This window comes from Bos indicus x Bos taurus, chromosome 19 (genome assembly GCF_003369695.1).
Source record: "Bos indicus x Bos taurus breed Angus x Brahman F1 hybrid chromosome 19, Bos_hybrid_MaternalHap_v2.0, whole genome shotgun sequence".
Lineage (NCBI taxonomy): Eukaryota > Metazoa > Chordata > Mammalia > Artiodactyla > Bovidae > Bos > Bos indicus x Bos taurus.
The window spans coordinates 20,796,621-20,819,289 of record NC_040094.1 but is presented as its reverse complement, the minus strand read 5'-3'; the positions used below and the strand labels follow the sequence as shown (position 1 = coordinate 20,819,289).

Here is a 22,669-nt window from a genome sequence, read left to right as displayed (position 1 = left end):
TCATGACCTTTTCGGATATGCTAACAGCAGAAATCGGCTGTTGCTCTACCAAGAAGAGTTGAATGTGAACTTTACAACCCAGTTTTGTTCCTTTTGCTGCTGCTTGTGTTTTGTTATTTGGTGACAGCCTTTCTGAAGTCTGACACACTAACATGCTTAGCAACTAAACCTTTTCTTTTTTCCTAAATGAGTCCAACTATTCCCAGAGGCTCCGCTGGGATCAAGGTCTACTGTCAGAACCAAAAAATACAGGCCAGTACACCTTGCCTGGACCCCTCTGAGTCCACTAGGACTCAGGCTCCAGCCAGGCTCACGTGCAGGGTTGAGAGCTCTTTGGCTTTTGCCCACTGGTTACTGGCCAAGTCTATTTCTGTTTCTGAGTGAGCATGGCTGATCATGTCCAAACTGGTGGCAGCAGTGACTGAATCTGGGTTTTATCATACAACCATTTCTGTCAGGTGGCAGATGTCAGAAACTGGGTCCCTGTCAGCTGTGAACCAGCAGATGGAATCTGGTTTCACTGTTAGTCTTGTCTGCCTGGGGATTCTGGTATTCCTAAAATTTCAGATGCATACCTGGAGAGATTCTGGTGTTTTCCTAACTATGGATGGCATGCTCTGTATGTTGTATGTTCTAACTATGGATGGCATGCTCTGTGTGTTGTATGTTCTAACTATGGATGGCATGCTCTCTGTGTTGTATGTTCTAACCATGGATGGCATGCTCTGTGTGTTGTATGTTCTAACTATGGATGGCATGCTCTCTGTGTTGTATGTTCTAACTATGGATGGCATGCTCTGTGTGTTGTATGTTCTAACTATGGATGGCATGCTCTCTGTGTTGTATGTTCTAACTATGGATGGCATGCTCTCTGTGTTGTATGTTCTAACCATGGATGGCATGCTCTGTGTGTTGTATGTTCTAACTATGGATGGCATGCTCTGTGTGTTGTATGTTCTAACTATGGATGGCATGCTCTGTGTGTTGTATGTTCTAACTATGGATGGCATGCTCTCTGTGTTGTATGTTCTGTGTGCACTAGGCTCGGGTCCTCTGAAGTGTCTCATCTTACAAAAGAAAAGCCTTTGAACAAAAAGTAAATCAAATCCCTAGCATGCAATGATCAATTTTCATTTCTCTAAACAAATTAAAGTCTCTTTGGGACTTCTGGAACAAAGTTAAAGAAAGGAGACTGTCACTTTGTAAGGGGTATGAACACTGAAAAACTATCCTGTAAAACTGAAGTGAAAAAAAAAAAAATCACAAAACTTCTCAGATTTAATAGTGATGTTCTTTTGAAGTATCTGATGTTGCATAATTATGTCCTCTATGTTGTAATTACATCTTGTTTCTTGATCAACATTTGTAATAGGTATGGATACTTGTTTTTATGAGATTCTGTTGCTTTATCAAAATTGGCTCTTCTAAGTTTTGAATAAGAGTGATAAAATTTTCCATTTTACAAATATAAATGGATGTACTTTGTATACTTCTGAGAGGAGTTAATACATCATATTATGAGATCTCTTAAAATCAAATGGAGCAAACTCCTATTGCAACTGGCTTTTAGAAACAATAACAATATTAAAGACTATAAAAAGAAATGGAAAGATATAAAAACATTATTCTTCCCTATGAATGAAGTATTTTGGCTCTTTAGAAATTTTTTCTTGCTCAAGTTGTGACTCAAAGATTAAAAAAGCTTTAATTGTGAGCTTATTATTTTAATTATTTAAAATAATACTATTACTTAATTCCTAGACCACAAAGTAAGCAAAATACTTCTCATAAACAACTTAAAGGTTTTAATAATTGTATACAAGATGACTCTTTGGACAAATCAGTATGAGTTAATAGTTAATAAAAATTTTAAAACACCCACCTGTTTTCTTTCTGATTTTACTGTCATGTACAAATAATGCTAATACAATATTCTGGTTTATATAAATCTTAGGTTTTTTTCCCTCATAAAAAGCCTAATCATTTTGAATTTTTTTCTTACTGGAAAAATTATGTGTTCAACTAAATTAGATAAATGATAATAGGTAATGTGTTTCTAAAAAGAAATTAGTTTTTTGTATGCTAAAAATTCTAGAGACTTAATGAGTCAACTTAAAATTTAAACTCCTAATTCTTAGTTAACATTAAGACCTTACTAATATTGGGTTAATATGTGGTCTTTGGATATATGGGCAACATAATTTTAATATACTTAGGCTCTTAATATTATTAAGCAGCCATCGACAAAGTTAAAAAAAGATGGCAAATACCTTTGGGTTAAAGTACATATGTATTTAAAAAGCATGGAAGAATGTGTGATGAAAGAAAGATGTGTGTGTTAAGATAACAGATATGCTTTTGTTCATCAAGAGAAAAAAGTGAATAATTGTCTAAATTCCTAATAATTATTGTTATACTTTAAAAATATTGCTTATAACTGTTTATTGTCTTTAGATAAATTAAGGTCTCTGGAGATTTGTTTAATGTCTTCACTATTTTGAGGTAATAGTTAATTACATCTTTAAAAATTATTTATTATACTCCATCCTTTTCAGTATTGTTGGTATTATTATAATAAAAGAACCAGCACCTTTTCATCTTATCATCCCCTGGTTGTTTCTGCTTTTTCCTTATATTTGCCTAAAGGCTCCTGCTACAAGATAAAGATCAGGAGTTGAGTCTTCCATATGAACCATCACAAGGATCTCCGTAAAGAAATGTCATCAGGTACTCCTGACTGTCATCTCTGGGGTACAAACTCATGGGTACAGCTGCTTATCATCACTACAGACAGCCACAAGGAGCAGAAGTGAGGTAATAGACTGCTTAACCCAAGATCAACAAAATAAGAATTAACTACTTCAGACTAAATGGATTAAATAAACTTATTTAATTAAGGTTAATGTTCTATTTTAATGGCTTTTTTTTAAATCTCATTTCTTTCTTTCTAATGTATCATTAACTCTCAAATTTAACAGGATAAAATCAGAATGAAACATTCTTTAAGCTAGATACAGAACTCTCATAACTAGAAAGAAAAGAATCCCTAATAAATCATTCATAAACTAAATTCAGTAAGACCCTGTCCTCCTTATTAGATAAATCAAACCTCCTTATTGTAGATAAATCTAATTTGTAACTATGACCACACCAGAAGTTTCATTTAATTAAGTGTGACAATCCCACTGTTGAAGAATAAGGACTACATTTCACATGCAGAACTGGTATCTGAAAGGCCTCTGGGGAGATGAGCATGGCATCCACTCTGTGGCTTAGGAAAAGGACCCTAAGGGCTGTAAAGACTACGAGCTCTCAGCAGGTCACAGTCATTAATAAACGTGGGATCTCAGAGAAAGAGGATACCCTACAGCTACAAGAACTGCAGGTAAAACCTGGGACAGGTGAATTACATGGTTCCTCATTCCTAATCTAAGTAGAATAAAGAGAGTAACATATGCTTGACAAATAAAAGTAAATTTAACCTCAGGGCCTTTAGAAAATCCTCTATGGACGACAAAAATTACCTCTGAAACCTGAAATCCATGTGCCTCTAGTTTTGTTAACCATACAAAAGGTCTTTATGTATTAATCAAAATCTCCTGTGAAAGCTATACACATAAACTTGCCAAATAAAATATCAAACTAATGACACTAAATCACCAGCTCATTCAGCAAGTTATGTGGCTGAAACTGTCCTCAATGGCAGGAATTTGACCACAAGGAGGGACTGTGCGAAAGAACTGCCACTTTGTCTTGCTTCCTGATCACTAAGAACCTCACATACCAAAGTAAACAAAAGGAAAACACCCAACAAAAAATCCACTTTGTACCAGGAGATGTGATAGAAATAACTTGATCACTCCATGATTGGTTCTTGTTCAGCCACTTAGTTGTGCCTGACTCTGCGACCACAAGGACTGCAGCATGCCAGGCTTCCCTGTCCTTCACCATCTCCCAGAGTTTGTCCAAATTCATGCCTATTGAATTGGTGATGCCATCCAACCATCTCATCCTCTGTTGTCCCCTTCTCCTCCTACCTTCAATCTTTCCCAGCATCAGGGTCTTTTCCAATGAGTCAGTTCTTTGCATCAGGTGGCCAAAGTATTGGAGTTTCAGCATCAGTCCTTCAATAATTATTCAGCATTGATTTGCTTTAGGATTGACTGGTTCGATCTCCTTGCTGTCCAAGGGACTCTCAAGAGTCTTCTCCAACACCACGGATCAAATGTATCGGTTCTCTGGTGCTCAGCCTTCTTTATGGACCAACTCTTACATCCATTTATAACTACTGGAAAAACCATAGCTTTGACTAGACAGACCTTTGTTGGTAAAATGACGTCTCTGCTTTTTAGTACACTGTCCACGTCTGTCATAGCTTCCAAGGAGCAAGCATCTTTTAATTTCATGGCTGCAGTCACCATCTGCAGTGATTTTGGAGCCCAAGAAAGTAAAAGTCTTTTACTGTTTCCATTGTTTCCCCATGTATTTGCCATGAAGTGATGGGACCAGATGCCATGATCTTTGTTTTTTGAATGTTGAGTTTTGAGGCAGCTTTTTCACTCTCCTCCTCTTTCACCTTCATCAAGAGGCTCTTTTAGTTTCTCTTCACTTTCTGCTCTAAGGGTCATGTTATCTGCATATCTGAGGCTGTTGATATTCTTCCCAGCAATCTTGATTCCAGCTTGTGCTTCATCCAGTCCAGCATTTTGCATGATGTACTCTGCATATAAGTTAAATAAGCAGGGTGATAATATACAACCTTTATGTATTCCTTTCCCAATTTGGAATCAGTCTGCTGTTCCATGTCCAGTTCTAACTGCTGCTTCTTGACCTGCATACAGGTTTCTCAGGAGGCAGGTAAGGTGGTCTGGTATTCTCATCACTTGAAGAATTTTCCAGTTTTTGTGATCCACATAGTCAAAGGCTTTAGTGTAGTCAGTGAAGCAAAGTAGATGTTTTTGGGAATTCTCATGCTTTTTCTATGATCCAACAGATGTTGGCAATTTGACCTCTGGTTCCTCTGCCTTTTCTAAATCTGGCTTGAACATCTGGAAGTTCTCAGTTCACATACTGTTGAAGCCTGGCTTGGAGGATTTTGAGCATGACCTTGCTAGCATTCTGGTTCTCCAAATAAAAGAACTCTGTTTCCTACAGACTTGGACTAACAAATCATTTTTATCCCTAATCTTTGTTCTAACCTTTGCGGATTTAATAATCAGGTGACAAAGTTGCTATTTCTCACTGTGAACAAACCAGTGTAAACCTAACTGGTAATTTTGTGGGTATTTTTTCCCTTTAAATATCTGTTGTGTTTTGTATTTGGTGACTTCCATGTACTCTTGGCAAGTAAAATTTTCTAAATGCTTTCATTTAAAAAAGTCTTCTTTGACAACAATTATTGGCACAGATGTGATCAATATTCTTCAGATGAATGAATAAATGAAGAACTGAACTTTGTCCCAGAGGAGTCAAGTCTAGAAATGGCATTTAGAAAAGCCACCATTTGAAATGCTATGATAAACCTAGACAGCATATTAAAATGCAGAGATACTACTTTGCCAACAAAGGTCTGTCTAGTCAAAGCTATAGTTTTTCCAATAGTCATGTATGGACGTGAGAACTGGACCATAAAGAAAGCTGAGTGCCAAAGAACTGATGCTTTTGAACTGTGGTGTTGGAGAAGACTCTTGAGAGTCCCTTGGACTGCAAGGAGACCCAACCAGTCCATCCTAAAGGAAATCATCCCTGAATATTCACTGGAAGGACTGATGCTGAAGCTGAAGCTCCAATACGTTGGCCACCTGATGCAAATAACTGACTCACTGGAAAAGACCCTGATGCTGGGAAAGACTGAAGGCAGGAGGAGAAGGGGATGACAGAGGATAAGATGATTGGATGGCATCACCAACTCGAAGGACATGAGTTTGAGCAAGCTCTGGGAGTTGGTGAAGGACAGGGAAGCCTGGCAAGCTGTCCACGGGGTCGCAAAGAATTGGACACAACTGAGCGACTGAACTGAAAACCTAGAGTAAACACTTCCTTATGCAATACAATGGGCAGATTTTTTTCAAATAATGTTAAAAATTTTCCCCCTAATTCAGACTGGTGTCAAACTCCTTTTACAAATATTGAGATAAATAAGGATGATGCCCTTCCTTATCTCTCTTCACCTAGTATTATGTGTTACTACTCGAACTTCTTTGTGATGGGGGAGCATGATAAACTTCAGGCCCCAATTACATGAGTTATCTTTTAAAAAGTCATTATTTACATTGCCCATCTATTCAAAGCCAGGATGTTTTTCTTAGAACACATTTTTAATTCATTAAAATAACATAAAAACAAACACTACTTACTGGATCAAAGACCAACATCCTACAAAGGAGATGAACAGCTTCATGTGTAGCCTGGCTAGACAGGGTATAAAGTACAGGAAGAGATGGCTGCAAAAAAATAAAGAATTCAAATATGTGAGTGAGTCTTTGTGTAAGTAGATGTGGAATACAGCCAATTTATGACAAGTACCCAGCTCTAAAGATGTGTGCAGAGAAATCTCAACTCAAAGGAGATGAGTATTCCCCTCATTAACCAGTCTTCAAAAGCAATAACTGACTTTCAGTGCATATTTTATATTGCATGATTACCCATTGAAGGTCAGAGCACAAAAGAGCCTACGAAAACTGAAAGGTAATCCTGCAAATATGAAACCCCATTAGCCTTATATTATACACGCTTTGGCAAGGGAAGACCAAACATGCCGAGGGATGGGAGAAAAGATTTACAACCTTGGCCACTTGCAAGTAAACTGTGCAAGCATGTGAACGATGTCTTATGTCAACATTACCATGAAGTTGCCACAACGCTGAAGGAGCTTTAGGACACTCAGGGATTTACAGAGTCTTCTAAGAAAGTATGACACTGCTTTTGCTGGTTCCAGCCATACTGCCTTTAGCATTGATTACTCACTCAATAATTGTCTTTTGTATTAATAAGTGGCAGGCATATCCACACACCCACATCTAACCCTTTTGCACTGAGGCAGGGAGATGATTCTAACGAGCCTATAAGCCACAGAGCTTATGAAGCTGTTATTTTGCTGCTTGGCAGATGAATGGTGTCACTGCTCTGTCTCTCACGCAAGTAACACTGAAAGGTCCCTTGTGTCTTGATCACAGCCTTAGAATCCTGCTGTGACAACTACTAGCATCAAGTATTCTATGTATCTGCCTCCTTGCAACAGTTAAGCCGTGTATGAAAATCCAACAAGAACAAGAAGACACCTCAGAATCATCAGGGGGTAATTATTCACCTTACAGATGTTTTCTTTAGGATCATGAGTTAACAGCAGATAAAAGGAGATGGGAGTTCTACTTCGCTAACTAGATCAACATGTCTGAATCTCAGTTCCCTAAAATGAGGAGGCTGGACTAAACACTCTCTCAAGTTGAGCTCTAACTGTACAATACTTGGTAGGATTACTACAGATAAAGAGCACTGTGCTCACAGAACTCACGTTTAGCTGGCATTCAGATATTTGTAGGCCAGTCTACTACTCCTTGGTGCATTTACCAAGGAGTTAATATGCACGTCTATGGCAGCTCTAAAATTATTTGTATTAGTCAGGAGAAGGGAGGGGGGTTGTGGAGAGTGTGGGGAAGAGGTTTTAACTTATGATTTAACTTACACATATTTTCTATAAGAATTTTTTTATTGTGTAAAATGAAGTCATTTGATATTCTTGAAAGATTCTGATTCTTGGTTTAACTGAATAGTTGTCCTCTTTTTCACTGATTTGTGTAGGCTGGCAGCCAAATTCCAGTCAGTCTTTACTGACCAAAATGTCTCCCCATAAGTAATTCTTTTCCTTCCACTCTCCAAGTGAATCTACCCCTCATCCCATTTTTGTGGTGGAGGCAGGTTATAGCTTAAGGAAGGGAATACTAAATACTGGAATAAGTACTAGAAGATGTGGCTTCAAATTCTAACTCTGCCATCACCAGACTCAGGTAAGTGATTTGCTTTGGCTCTCTTATCCATTAGACTACTCCAGTACAGACCTGCCTACCTACCAACATCACTGCTAATCCTGACATCCACGAAGTGCCAGGTCCTGAGACAACAAAGATGACTAACACCTCTCTGGTGGGCAAGGAAAACATGAACATGCAGTTCTAGAGGCCACTAAATAGAGGATCTAAGACAAATTAGAAAGCAAAATTTATGAATGGAGGACAAATGGATATGGGATGGGGAATTTGTAAAAATCAAGAGTGGATGTTTAAGGCTACCTGAAATATTACAAATCCACCCTCCCCCCAATATTATTTTTCTTTATAGAAGTACACCCCAACAGATACATTAAAAATAATCCTGTTTCATTTCAGCCTTAACAGTCATTTGGTATGCTTTCTCCTTTTCTGTGTTTATATATGCATGTTAAAAAGAGCCCCAGAGAAAAAGAGTCAGTTCAGTCATGCCAGTACCTTTCCTGAACGATAACTATCAATAACTTAGCTTTGGCTCCACAGGAAAAATGCAATACTACAAATGCTGCATTTCTTTTTTTTTTTTTTCTGCACTCTGTGGAGCCAATGCTAAGAAGTTTATATTTCTCCTCAAGTGCAACAGAATCAATTTGAATAAGAGAAAAAGTAGAAGTTCAGCTGCTGCTGCTCAGTTGCTTCAGTCGTGTCCAACTCTTTGTAACCCCATGGAGTGTAGCCCAACAGGCTCCTCTGTCCATGGGATTCTCCAGGCAAGAATACTGGAGTGGGTGGCCATGCCCTGCTCTAGAGGATCTTCTCGACCCGCATCTCCTGCATTGTGGGCGGATTCTTTACTGCTGAACCATGAGGAAGCCCAGAATGCTTAGAAATACGGCTTAAACATCTCCTTTGGAAAAAAGGTTCTGCCAATTCCCCCAATACTCACACATATTACTTTTCTCCCTCTAAAATATATGGATCCATTATATACAGGTCCATTTTCTGTTGTTCTTCAAGGTAAGTCACTCAGGCCATGTAGGAGTGAGCGGGTGCCATGCTGAGTCACGAGCACAGGAAGGGTTATGAAGAGTGCCCCAGTAATGACTAAGTAATTGCCAGTGAAATGAAGCAAGGATGAGACTCTGGCTTGAGCGAGAGGCCCTAGGTGATAGATGCCACAGTTATCAAGAGCCAACTTCAGAGTGTGGTCACCGCAGCAGAGTCGGCCAGGCTGTGCAAGGCCTGTTGGAGATTCCTGATAGTCTTTACCTGGCAGCAGAGAAGCCGCGCCCATCAGTCGGCAGCATGAACTGAACTGCACCATGTGCAGTGCACCATGGTAAGCACTTTGGGGTTATACAAAAGAAACCCCCATCTGAAAAGTAAGTCTGAACTGCGTAAACTCTCTAGAGTACTCTGATTCTCTTAACTGGAAGATAAAGTACCTGACAGGAGATGGAACTATTTTCACCTCAGTGAAATTAACTGAATTTCACTTATTTCTGAAAAATTTCAGAATTTTACTTATTTCTGACACAATTAGCTGAGAACAGTCTGAGGAAAAATGAAGCTCTAAACCTTATGAGATGAACAAAGGGACTAGGCTGGTAGAAGACTTCTCAATCCTATCAACATGGCAGAGCCTCAACAAGTATCTGCCTTAATAGATTCCTGGGCCGTGGCAGCTAAGATTCCCTTCATCCAAGATCTTGAGTTGTCGTTCAGTCACATCTGACTCTTTGCGACCCCATGGACTGCAGCATGCCAGCCTTCCCTGTCCATCACCAACTCCCAGAGCCTACTCAAACTCATGTAATGAGCTGTAGAAAAGAGACAATACATAGAAAATACCAGTGTTCTTGTCTGTCCGTTATTTCCTGACCTTAAAGGACCCAACTCCCTTTCTCACTCTCAGATCAAGTGATTCAGTGGGGCTTAATTTCAGTCTCCCAACTGCAAAAATGAGCAGAGGGCTTGGCCAATCAAATGATGTCTTCTGAGCACCACCTCTGGTGCCAGGATGATGTACATAATTAAAACAGGTTGGGAACAGTCAATGGCTGGCTAACCTAACACACCCTCCCAATCCTTTTATCCTTTATCTCTATCGTTATTAACTGGGATAGAAAAGACACTTAAAAAAAAAAAAAGCCTTTCTTGCCTTCAGGGAGGCCACATGCCATACAGTTCTGGACAGTAACACATAAGCAGAGGTTTGCTAGGCAGGCTTCTGGGAAAATGTTTGCTTTCCTGAGAAAAGGAACAGATCCTGCTAGTGTTCCCTCTTTGCTCCATTTTCTTGCTTTGAATATGGACATGATTTGTGGACAAGCTATTGTCATTTTGTGACTACGAGGCAATAGGCAAGAGAGTATGAAGTCACATGCTAAAGGTGAAAAAAGAAAGAAAAAAAAATAGACATAATCGATGACATGCTGCGATGCCATCACCAGACTGCCTACCTCTGGGACTTTTTGATATGAGGAAAAAATAAACTATTTCTTTAGACCATTATAAGCAAGGTTTTTGGGATTTCCCTGTAGCTCAGGTGCTAAGGAATCTGCCTGCAATGCAGGAGACTCAGGTTCAATCCCTGGGTCAGAAGATCCCCTGGAGAGGAAAATGGCAGCCCACTCCAGTATTCTTGCCTGGAGACTTCCATAGCCAGAGGAGCCTGACAGGATTCAGTCTATGGGGTTGCAAAGAGTTGGGATACGACTAAGCGACTAACACACAAGCAAGGTTTTCTATTCCTCATGACCAAGTACATTCCTAACAGAATCAGAGACCCTCCAAATATTTTTATGAATCTAGTTGGGAAAGCTCTTTCCTGAAGGACTGATCTGCTAATAGAATGTAGGCCTAGATTATTGGCTCCATTTTGGCCAACTCATGGGGGAAAGCCTGTTCTGAAAATGAAGCCAAAATACAGGAAAACAGAACAGAAGAGAGGCAAATTCCTGGTATGAAATATTATTTGACTACCTGAATCCAGCAGAGCCCAAAGTCAGTGGTAGCTCAAGACTTTTCGGTTACATGAGCCCTAAGTTAAGTATCCTTTTTGGCTTCAGTCAGCTTTAACTGAGTTTCAGTGGAAAGAATCCTGACTGATAAACCACTTGGAAGGATGTATATTAATCAACCAACACAAGTATATTAATTTGAAGCAGTAATCTGTGACTTTAAGAAGATAGCCAATTAGGTTTTCCTTCTGTATATGTGTATTTTTTAAAAAGTCCCAACAAACAATAGGATATATTTCTGTTTGTACAAATATATGTAAATGCATAGAAAAATGTCTGGAAAGATACTCTCAAATTAATCTAGAGGAGACTAGGATGACATGGGGGTAGCTGAGAACGACTAACTGTAAAATTTTTATTTTACATGTACCCATATTTACTTGCAAATACACAAACAAAATTTTTTAAAAATCTGCTTTGAAGGTATATATGCCAGGTATTGATAAACTAGTTTAATATCCCTGATACTGGCCAGTAAATTGAACATAACAGATCTTGTTAGATCTGTCTTTGAAAATAGAACCTTCCTCTAGGTTGAGACTATGCTCTTCTAAGGGAGTCAGCGCCCCCATCATTTCAGAAAGATGTAACCAGCAGGGGGCTATTTAAAACACCATCTCTAGTAGTAAATCTACAATGACTAGTTCAGGCTGGTTTTAGAAGATAACATGCTTTACCCATTGCCTTTTTCGCCTGTGGAAATGGAAGCTCCAGATTCACACCAGAATCATAGACAGGGAACTCCAAAAAAAAGCCAACGCCTCGATCAAATGTCTGGCAGGTAATCTGAGGACTGCCAAACTCCGTCTGTCACTTGGTCTATCAATTACATCAACCAGATCTTCTAACGATCAATCAGATCATCTCAATGCCCACTGTAAAAGAAAGCAAGGCGAAGCCCAGGGAAGAGTTGCCGACGCTCCCTGCTCAAGCCTTCTCCCTTCTGTCTCGGTTTGTTGTTCCTAGGAAAAGTATTCCCCTTACTCACTTCACATCATTAAGCTGTTTTGCCAAGGAGATTAGGAAAGTGCTTCTAAAAAATGCTGCTCAATCAACAGGGTGGAGATAATAACCATCTCATCTTTCTCAGCAGTGACTTGGCTGGTTGCAAGTAATATTGATCAGTGCAAATCTGGCAATCTCTCTTCATACTTCTTTTCTAATAACATTCACATCTAATTCTGTGTTAGTGGCAAGAGTGAAATAGAAACAGCTTCACATTCCTGGCTGGAATGAGAGATACCGGGTATTTCGGCTCAGTATGTAAAAATGACAGCTTGATACACATATATGAGGTTATGGTACTGAGGTCAAGGATCCACCCCCTGTAACTTGTCCCCAACAACACAAAAACCAGGAGACCAAAGCCAGAGGTCATTTACTAGCAAAGGTGCTACAAAAATACTTTCTCCTACAGCACTGGGAATTACTATATCCTATTGGGTTTGACAAATATTTTAACATTTTACCTATGGCCATGACATAAAAAAAATGAATAAAACCTACATGTAATGTTTTTGTTTAAAAATTTTCATCTCGTTATTCTGTGGGAGGGAAACTCTGCCAGATGGTGACCAAATACAGGGCCTCACCTGTTTATGAGGACCCCTGAGTATGTGTGCCTTAGCGCCTTCACAAGCCGTCCTCATTGCTTCCAGTGATGGAGTGCCCAAGAGATCTGTGATCAAATCCAACTATGAACAAACAGGAAATACAGAGGGTTAGTAAGCTCATGGAAACAACCTTTCATTACTCTTATGTCACAGCCTGAGAGATGAGGACCAAATATGGAGGGGAGCAGAAAACTTAAGGAAAGTTCCAGATTAACTGGTAGGAGCCTCTATTTTCACTTTCTGGACTATAAAAAAACAAAACAAGACAGAAAAATGTTCACTTGGGATCTATATGATAGAAATAAAGAAAACGGTTTTGGCCACCAAGGCATTCCAAGGTGACAGTAATTTATGAGTCTGCATGTGCCTGCTGTGTGTCTTCACACCACACATAATCTTTCACATTGGTGAAAAGCTGTGGTGCCCAGAAAACTGTGACACTGTGTAAGGCCACGTCTAGTTAGCTGGGCCCAATAAGAGACCAAAAAAATGGTCTTCTCACAAATATGCCCTTGTAGATAGCAAACTGCCTTAACAATTTTCTGTAAGTGCTATGATTATTCTAACCCAATTAGCAATAACGTCTCATTCTAATACGTTCAGGATGGAAAATTCTTACCTAGAGAATACTTCTCCTGGTTCTGGGATTTGCAAATACAAAGCACTATTTCCTGCACTTAACTAACCCATGGGGTGGCCCTCAGTATCACTGCCCTCCAGGATAATGGAGTTTCTCAAGTGGTTTGTTTTGCACAGAATTAAACATCTCTGTGCAAAAGCTTTCTGGGAAAAGTGACTTGGCCATACGTTTGGACCTCTAAGAAACACAAAAGGAAATGAGCAGTTCATGAAAACAACGGGAAATATTGAGAAAGTTGTATAAAATGGGTCAGATCCAGGCTTCCCTGATGGCTCAGTGGTAAAGAATCCAGCTGCTAATGCATGAGACACAGGTTTTATCCCTGATTCAGGAAGATCCCACATGCCTTGAAACACCTAAGTTTGTGTGCACAACTGTTGAGTCTGTGCTCTAGAGCCTGGGCTCTGCAACAAGAGAGTCACCGCAAAGAGAAGCCCCTGCTCGCCACAACTAGAAAAAAGCCCATGCAGCAATGAAGACCCAGCACAGCCAAAAATAAATAAAATTATTTAAATGGCTCAGATCTATGGATAAGGAACATTTCAATGAAGTCTGCTGATACTACAGTGCATAGGATATTTATTTCTCAAAGAGAAAATGCTACAGCAAATATCTATTAATACTTCCATTTATAAGTTAGACTCTGTTCTCATTATAGATCTTGATTTCTCACTCCAAAATACAATGGTGACGGATAGATGTGAGTTCTCCTTCATTGGCTACATCAGACTGAAAAACTCAAGACCTATGTTATTTCTCTAGCAAATGAGATATCTGAATCCCGTTCCGGTTGCTTCACATTTTCCTTTGTACATTCTTTTCAGCACTGGGTCTTTGTTGCTGTGCATGGGTTTTCTCCAGCTGTGCAGAGTCGGGGCTGCTCCCTAGCTCAGGATTCTCTTGTTGCAGAGCACAGGCTCTAGGTGCATGGGCTTCAGTAGTTGTAGCTCTTGGGTTCTAGACTGTGGGCTCAGTAGTTGTAGTGCATGGACTTTGTTGCTCTGAGGCATGTGGAATCTTCCTGGATGAGTGATCAAACCTGTGTCCCCTGCATTAGCAGATGGATTCTTACCCTCTGTACCACCAGGGAAGTAAGTCCCTACTTAAGCTCTTCTGTATGGCAGCTTATGTCCATATATGAATGTCATCTTATAGGTAAGGCTGTTAAACTCTACTTTCTAAAGAAATTGAGTACCCAACATTGGATTTATATATGATTAATTTTTTTATCACCACGATCAATTTTAAAAGATGCAGACTTAAACAAAAATGACTAAATGTATAGCAGAGAAATAAATTTAAATGTTGATCAGAGCATATAGTTTCTAATGTATCAGTTAACAATTCTTGGTAGACAGAGCCTAAAGGAGATGGCTTCATTTTTCATCAAGTGCGTGAATTATTTACAAAGATACACAGTAGGTAGGGTGATCTTTTCAAATGTGATCAATCAAATCTTAACACTCTCTTGCTCAAAAACAGACAGCTTTCCATCACACTTTGGACAGAACAGAACCCAAAGTCCGTATCAGGTAGCCAAGGTCAGGCAGGCTCTTTTTCTGCGACCTCATCTCCTACACACTCTTCCTTCATCAAGCCACCACTCCAGCACACCCACACTTGTTCCTGCCTCAGCAGGTTCTATTATGCTGGTCGTCCCTTTTGTCCCTGGTGTGCCCCTGGTGTCGCCTCCATGCAGGCACCTTCTGGCTGTCCCTGAGCCGGGAATATTTGTCCCTAACATCTTGGTCCTTCATTTCACTTGAGTCTCTCCTCGAATGTTACTCCCTCAGACGGCTTTTTAGCACTGCTCTGGCTCCATCATCATTCTCTATCCCTAACCTGGTTTAATTCTTTTTGGTGGTACTTATCATTACTTGAGATGATATTTATTTTCTTTAAAAAGATATTTGTTTGAACACATCAGGTCTTGGTTTGTATCATCTGGGATCTTTCACTGTGGCCCACAAGCTCTCTAGTTGTGGGTCATGAGCTCAGCAGCTGTGGCTCACAGGCTTAGATGCTCTGAGGCATGTGGACCCTAGTTCCCCGGCCAGGGATCCAATCCACGTCCCTTGCACTGGAAGTGCAGAGCCTTAACCACTGGACCATCAGGGAAGCCCCCCATACTTATTTATTTTCTGTCTCACATGAAAGTTTCAGAAAGCTTTGTCTTATTTACAGCTGTATCCTTCATACCCTGGCACACCGTCGCCACCACCATCATAACTGCTAACATTTATGGAGTGCTTACCAGACTCCAGGCCTTAGTTTTGGCTCTACTATTTCATTTATTCTGCACAACAATCCTCAGAACAGTTTAACTTGTCCAGGATTTGACTGATAACAAGTGGCAGAGTAGGATTTGAATCCACCAACTGGATTGTACAGCCTGACTCACCATTGTTACATTCTTCTCATGCAAACAAGATTGTTAACATTTTTATGAATAAAAAGTACTTAAGAATTAGACCAAAGAAAATGTGGGTAGTAACAAATTAGTTTATAAAGGCAGACAGTTAAAATACCACAAATGGTTTCCAACATTTTAATCAGCTTCTGATATTCTCTGCCATATTTAAATAATTTAGTCCAATAAAGGTTGGAAAGGGCTCTAAATGTTCATATTTAAAGAAGTCAACACTCAAAATTTGTATTCTAAGCACAAAGTGTAAGTACATTAAGTCACCAAATACATTTTCGAGTCAGATCCATTCAGTTAGAACAGAGGCTCTTGAACCACTGAAGATCACACCTGTGCAAACTGTTACAGCGGAGTCTGCTGCCATGCATCAGTGCGTGTAATAAAGTCAACGTTCCCTCTAAGAGGCTCGTAAGCTGCAAAGTCACTCTCTCTGTAATCTTCATAACTTTCTGATTTTAAGAGAACTTGAATTTGCTAAAAGCAATTTAGACAGTACAGTGAATAAGCCCAAGATGTGCGCAAGATGGTTTTTCCTTTAAATCTGTAATAGAATTGAAAGTTCCTAAAGCCTAAAGTGAAATCATACCTGCTGAATGGGACTCTGTGCCTGAAACAGTATTCTTCGTCCTAGTAGTTCTGCAAAGATACATCCGACAGACCAGATGTCAATAGCATTGCTGTAATGACGGCTGCCCATCAGGATTTCTGGAGCCCGATAATACTGAGTAACAACTTCCTGAGTCATATGACGGGATTCATCTAATTCTTCCACTCTGGCCAATCCAAAATCACAAATCTAAACAGAATAGATTATCAGAATGTTGTCAAATAGACAAATATATTTACAAGTGGAATAGGAGAACAAAATAATAAAAAACTAAAACCCGACAGACCTCGGAACTTTGCAAAGTTTTCAGTGATACAGGTGGAGTACATTTGTGTCAGTGTATTTTGATATTATTTGGATGAGAGGGAAGAAAGTGTCAAACTTCCATATTTCTATACAGAATTATCGTAAAGACAAGCTTTTCACTTTTCATTTGTTTTTAATGAATGTATACTTTTAGGTTTAATGAAGAAACCAAGCTAATTTATTTTCAAGGCTGCTTATGGAGGAAGATATCATAAGGGAAAAAAAAGACCTCCTGAGCTAGGTTCACTATTTTTTTGTTTGTTTTTGGCTGCACTGCATGGCTTGTGGGATCTTTGCTCCCTGATCAGAGATGAACCCCAGGCCTTGGCAGTGAAGCCATCAAGTCCCAGCCACTTAGACCACCAGGGAATTCCCATATGTTCACTATCTTTATGGAATATACACAGTAAAATTTCTTCAAAGCTATGGGTTTCGAACAGAGTCCTGCTGAATCCTGAGGTACTTCAGGAGTTCCATGAACATTTTACCTAAATTTCACATGAATCTATAAATATTTAAAATACTAATTCACAATCCAATGTGTGAATATGTCAAAAAGTAGCATACTGTAGAATACCAATGCTAATAGGTCCCTTCAATTCTTCATGCCATAAATATTTAATTAATTGAATGCCTATTATATTTTAGGCAGTGCTAGAACTTGGAGACATAATGGTAAATGAGAAAGACTGGTTAGTCCTACAAACCTAGGAATAAATCTTTTCTTGCGCTTTCTGTTTATTTTTGGCTGCGCTGGGTCTTTGTTGCAGCACACAGGCTTTTTTTTTTCTCTAGCTGCGGAGAGTGAGGGTTACTCTCCCGTGGCAGTGTGTAGGCTTCTCACTGCACTGGCCTCTCTTGCTGCAGAGCGCAGGCTCTAGTTATGGCACACGGGCTTGGTTCTCCTGCAGCACGTGGTATCTTAGTTCTGGGACCAGGGACCAGGGATCGAAGCCATGCCTGCACTGGCAGGCAGATTCTTAACCACTGGACCACCAGGCAAGTCTTGCCCTTTCTGTTTAAGTGAAAAGTTTTTGGAGGCTGCAAGGTGAGCTGTTAGTAAACGGCAGCAGTGCCACCATCAGCAAATTCTGCTTATTTTCAGGAATTGAGGCTTTCTTGATACTGGGCAACCAAAACAGAAACTGGCAGCACTGAGGAAGAGATAAGAGAGGAATGACCATCTAAGCTCCAGCGTTCTCATTGATTAAGTCTGAGTCAATATTATTAATATAACTGACAAAATAATACTTATCTGCATTCTAAGTTGAGGTCCTACCATAATATTTTATTTGAAAAAAGGATCTCGTAGCTTATAAAAACATTGGAAAACTACTGCTTTAAAGAAATCATATTTTACCCCGAATTTTTTGCAATCTTCTCTTTTTATCTCGAATCTACTATGTCTGGTCACATCAAATGAATTCATGTCTGTATGTGGGGACAAATCAGTATGAAACCAACATCTTTAAAACTTAAAATGAAAGTACATTTTCAGACCACACAGAAAAACTATACCAAAAAGGAAAACAGGCATATGTTGTTTATCAAATCCTCCCAAAGACTGGTGTTCAAATAACATATAATATTTTAAAACTCTATTACTTGACCAAAAATTTTTAGGCTATCTTTTAAAACAAAACAAAAAAACCTAAAAATCCACTTTATTTCTCTGGTATTAAAACAAAACAAAACACCACCTTACCCAACAGAAAATGTTTTCTCTTATAAAGCCAGCCTTTAAAAAAAAAAAAAAAAAAAAGATCTGGATTCATTTTTTGGCAATTTATCTTGAAGACAGGCTAAATCCAAAGTAAGAAGCTTAAATGATCAGGTAACCAAAAAGATATTGCAATTTCCAGCAAAATTATCTGCTTTGTGCCTAACAGTAAACAAAATAGATTCTCAATATGAAAGGATGATTTTTAAAAATGTTTTGTCATTATTATTTTCTACATTTTTACATTTGAGAAGACAGAATTAGCATCAGTAGATTGGCAATCTACTCTGGCTTTTAAAAGTAGGCTGCTAAAACAAGTTAAAGGAGCAGAGCAAAATTTCAATTTGTTCTGACCTGTATGTTGTTTATTCATAAATGACATTTTCTTTTAGTTACTCTTTCATGTAGCTGGAGGTTACAATACCATAAAAGACAATTTAGAAAATGGACTGCAAGTAGTTAATGGCATCAAGCATGACAGGCTCTACACAAATGCTTTGTGAAGTTTTCCAACCAGAAACTGAAATAAGCAGAAACTGGTTTAAACTGTCATATAAGTGACTTGGTCTGCATAAGTCAAAGAATTTCTGACTCTAAGGTTTTTGATTATTTAAAAAAAAGAATTAAAATGGGTTATGGAGATAAGGTCTGAAGATGTTTATTACACTATATTTTAACAGTTTGCTACTACTCTACTTATTTGTTTTTGGCTGTGCTGGGACTTCGTTGCTGTGTGGGCTTTCTCTACTTGAGGTGACCAGGGGCTACTCTATAGCTGTGCTTCCTGGGTTTCTCATTACGTTGGTTTCTCTTGGTGCAGAGCATGGGCTCTAGGGTGTGTGGGCTTTAGCAGTTGCAGCACATGGGCTCAGAAGGTGTGGCTCCGGGGCTCCAGAGTTATAGGCTCAACAGTTGTGGCATACAGTCTGAGTTGCTCCATAGCACATGGGATCTTCCCAGAGCAGGGATCAAACCCGTGTCTTCTGCATTGGCAGGTGGATTCTATACCACTGAGCCACCCGGGAAGCCTGGTTACAGCTCTTTTTATTTATTTATTTTTTAATTAATTTATTGGGCTGTGCTGGGTCTTAGCTGTGGCAAATGGGATCTAGTTTCCTGACTACAGATTGAACCTGGGCCCCCTGCATTGAAAGTTCACAGTCTTAGCCACTGGACCACCAGGGCAGTCCCACAGTGAAAAGCAGCAGGGGAGTGAACTCAATGACCTATAGAAGGAAAATTTACTTTGGTAGTTTTTACTTTAATGGTTTTTGGGATAATTAATTATCTGTGGAAACAAAAGAATTAAGTATAATATTAGATGTTTTCAAGGAAAATATGAAAAATAGGTGTTTTTAATCTTTCTAGACTTAAAACAGGAGCAGAGTTCTTCATATATAGAGTGAAGGGAGATTTTTTTAAATTCAAAAGCAGTTTAACACACTAGCTTTTAAAGAAAACTGGCCCACAGTTTAAAGAAAGCATTTAAAATAAAAAATGAAATTCATTTATATGCTTGGTTTTAAGGTTTAGTTTAACTGCCAACAGGATAAGTACTAATGACAGTTGATTACATTTAAAGTAGGCAACGTTTATAAATAGTTCTTTTCTTTTTCAAATATATCAATTGAAATGTTAAGAATATTTACTGTAGACTGAAGCACCATATAATACTGCAGCCGCTCATAAAATAAGTGGAATTTTAATTTGCTTTCACAGAGATGACTCAGCTCTAGGAAGGCCCTTACCTCTTAAGGCCCTTACCTTACCATAGGAAAGATATGGTGGGCCCTTCACTATTTAGGAGGTCTGTTAAGACACATTTCTGTTAGGGACAGGGCAATGCACACATGTGGATTTTGCTATTTGCGAGCCACTCTAACAAAAGACAACGGGGGTGGTACTGCAGCGAGAGTAAAACTGAAATTGATGTCTTGAGATACGGGGGCTGCTAACCATAATAAACCCTGAAATCAATACCCCTTCAGAGCAGTAACTGAGGATTGGCCACTACATACTGTGGAAATACCTTTGACCCTTTTCTGGCTTAGTATTCTCACTTTTAAATGTTTCTATTTCCCTACTTTGCTGCCTCAGGCAAACAGCATATAAAAACATCAGCTGTGCAAAAACATACAGTCTTCTTAAAAACCACACTTGATTGTCATGTAAGTAGATGCTTACTAGTCTTCCAATCTTTTTTCTGATATACACTTTCTTTGTAATGGAACAAGCTGAAAAGAAATCACCTTCTCTAGTCTTCTTTCTAGTCACATTGCAATTCCAATTCCAATGTTACCAAAATATGTGCAAAATATCATGAAGAAACCATGAGCCAAGACTACAAATTAAGTTACTATTTTGTCCATGACTAGTGATACTGGTGGAGAACACTGGGTTCTTTAATTTCTGGTAAAGTGATGAAAACAAATTTAACCATTTCTTTCACAAAAACGTGTTCTTAAACACACTCTGACATTCCACTTGTTTCCTAGATGTTTAAATAAAATGAAAAGCTACCTTTAGAACACAGTTGCTGTTCACAAGGAGATTCCCTGGCTTAATGTCTCGATGTAAAATGCCAGCTGAATGGAGATATTTCAAACCTGAAATAACAAACAGAATTTAACTGCAGATATTTAATTCCTTTTACTCAACCAATGATTTGGGGGAAAACCATAGAAACAAGAGTACAGGATTTTAAATTGTTGTCTAAATAACTGCATAATGAACATTATTAAAAGCTTGACTTAGTCCTACCTCAAAAAACTGTAATTTTGCTACAGTAAAAGAAAATGTCATCAAAGGTTTGCACAGTCTAGAGATAATGTCTATAATTTGAAAGATTATGTAGGTTTAAGTACAGATAAGCATTCCAAACCCTGGAGTTAAGGCTGACCAGACCAATAACCTTGAACAGTTTCTAAGTGTGGCTCCTGGAGCTCTGGATATTCTGGACACTCTCAAGCTGATTGTGAGCTGCTGCCACAAAATAGTTCCCATTAACCAACAGCAAGCCTTTTCCAGGACAGATTTTCACTGATGAGACAAAATTCAGAAACTTGCCCAGGTCTGTTGGTAGTACTCTCCACCACTGAGAATCAGGAAAGTAATTAATTACTTTAAAAATATTTTTGATATCTTTATAAAGTCTGTGGGCTTTAGCAGTGCTAGATAAAAGGCACAGCTTCAAGGCTGAGACTTCTGAATAAAATAAAGCAAATCACATTTTCTACAATATTAAAGAAGATCCTCTATCCAGTATCTTCCCTCTGCCACCTCCCCCACTCCCAATATCAACAAATCTACAGAAGGTGAACTTTCTAGTTTTAACGCTGTGTATGTGTTTTAATTCCTTTGGCAGATGCTTTTCAATTTTTCTAAGGAATGTCTTTTTTTTTTAATTTTATTTTATTTTTTAAACTTTACAATATTGTATTAGTTTTGCCAAATATCGAAATGAATCCGCCACAGGTATACCTGTGTTCCCCATCCTGAACCCTCCTCCCTCCTCTCTCCCCATACTTGTTTGAATCCTATGGGAGAAAAAATTTTACTAGGTAAGAAAACTGTGTCAGCTTTAAACAGGTGTAATGCCAAAATTCTGAAGGATACACCTGATGGCCAGAGGAAGCTCCAACAATGCCAGCCCAAACTGTTTCTCCATCATGTCAGCGCTCTTTAATGAGCCAGGCTGGAGAGTGAGTTAGTTGGCTGTTTCTGTCAGTCTTCTCCATGCTTTGACTTTAAAAGTCATTTTGCTTTTCTAGAGTGGAACTCAGGCATGCCTGCCAACTCTCAGACCAGGCCCACCTACTGCCAGCTTAAAGAATGTATGTCATCCATAGGAAACACAGTTCCTTTTCAGTTAATCATCTGATGCCAGCCACATACTCCTACTAAAGGCTGTTCAGTGGAAGCTTTGTGGCAAAACATCCTGCTTATGTACCCCCCGAGATTAACCCCCTTGACTACCTAATGAATTAGAAAGGACCTTCTCTTCCATCACTGAAAATAAGAACCACCTGGCTACCCTTAAAAGCTTCTTATTTAACATCAAGGATAGAGAGTATTAAGTATACTTTGGTCAGAAGAAAAAAAGTTGTTAGGCAAGAAGTTAGCCTTGGAAGGTCAGATTAGTTCAAATGAAAAGCAAAACATTTCATTTATACAGTGACACTACCTTTTTCTTCACAGAGAAAGTCTTACCTCGCAAAATCTGATAAAGAAAAACTTTGACATGATCTGAGCTGAGTGGTTGAGGAGAGACGATAATTTTATGCAGGTCACTCTGCATCAGTTCTGTGACAACGTATCTTGAGGTTTTTAGTTAAGGAGAGTTCAGAGAAT

At 38.9% G+C, this 22,669-nt stretch overlaps 1 protein-coding gene across 1 annotated transcript in view; it reads right to left on the bottom strand.

The window, feature by feature from the left end:
- Positions 1-22,669, bottom strand: part of NLK (nemo like kinase) — a 129,841-nt gene that overhangs the window by 5,886 nt on the left and 101,286 nt on the right. The window contains exons 4-8 of the mRNA XM_027519671.1: positions 22,529-22,635; positions 20,840-20,925; positions 16,273-16,482; positions 12,601-12,702; positions 6,357-6,443 (exon numbers count right to left, since the gene is read on the bottom strand). Of these exons, the coding sequence (XP_027375472.1) occupies positions 6,357-6,443; positions 12,601-12,702; positions 16,273-16,482; positions 20,840-20,925; positions 22,529-22,635 (592 nt within the window). The remainder of the gene's footprint in view (positions 1-6,356; positions 6,444-12,600; positions 12,703-16,272; positions 16,483-20,839; positions 20,926-22,528; positions 22,636-22,669) is intronic.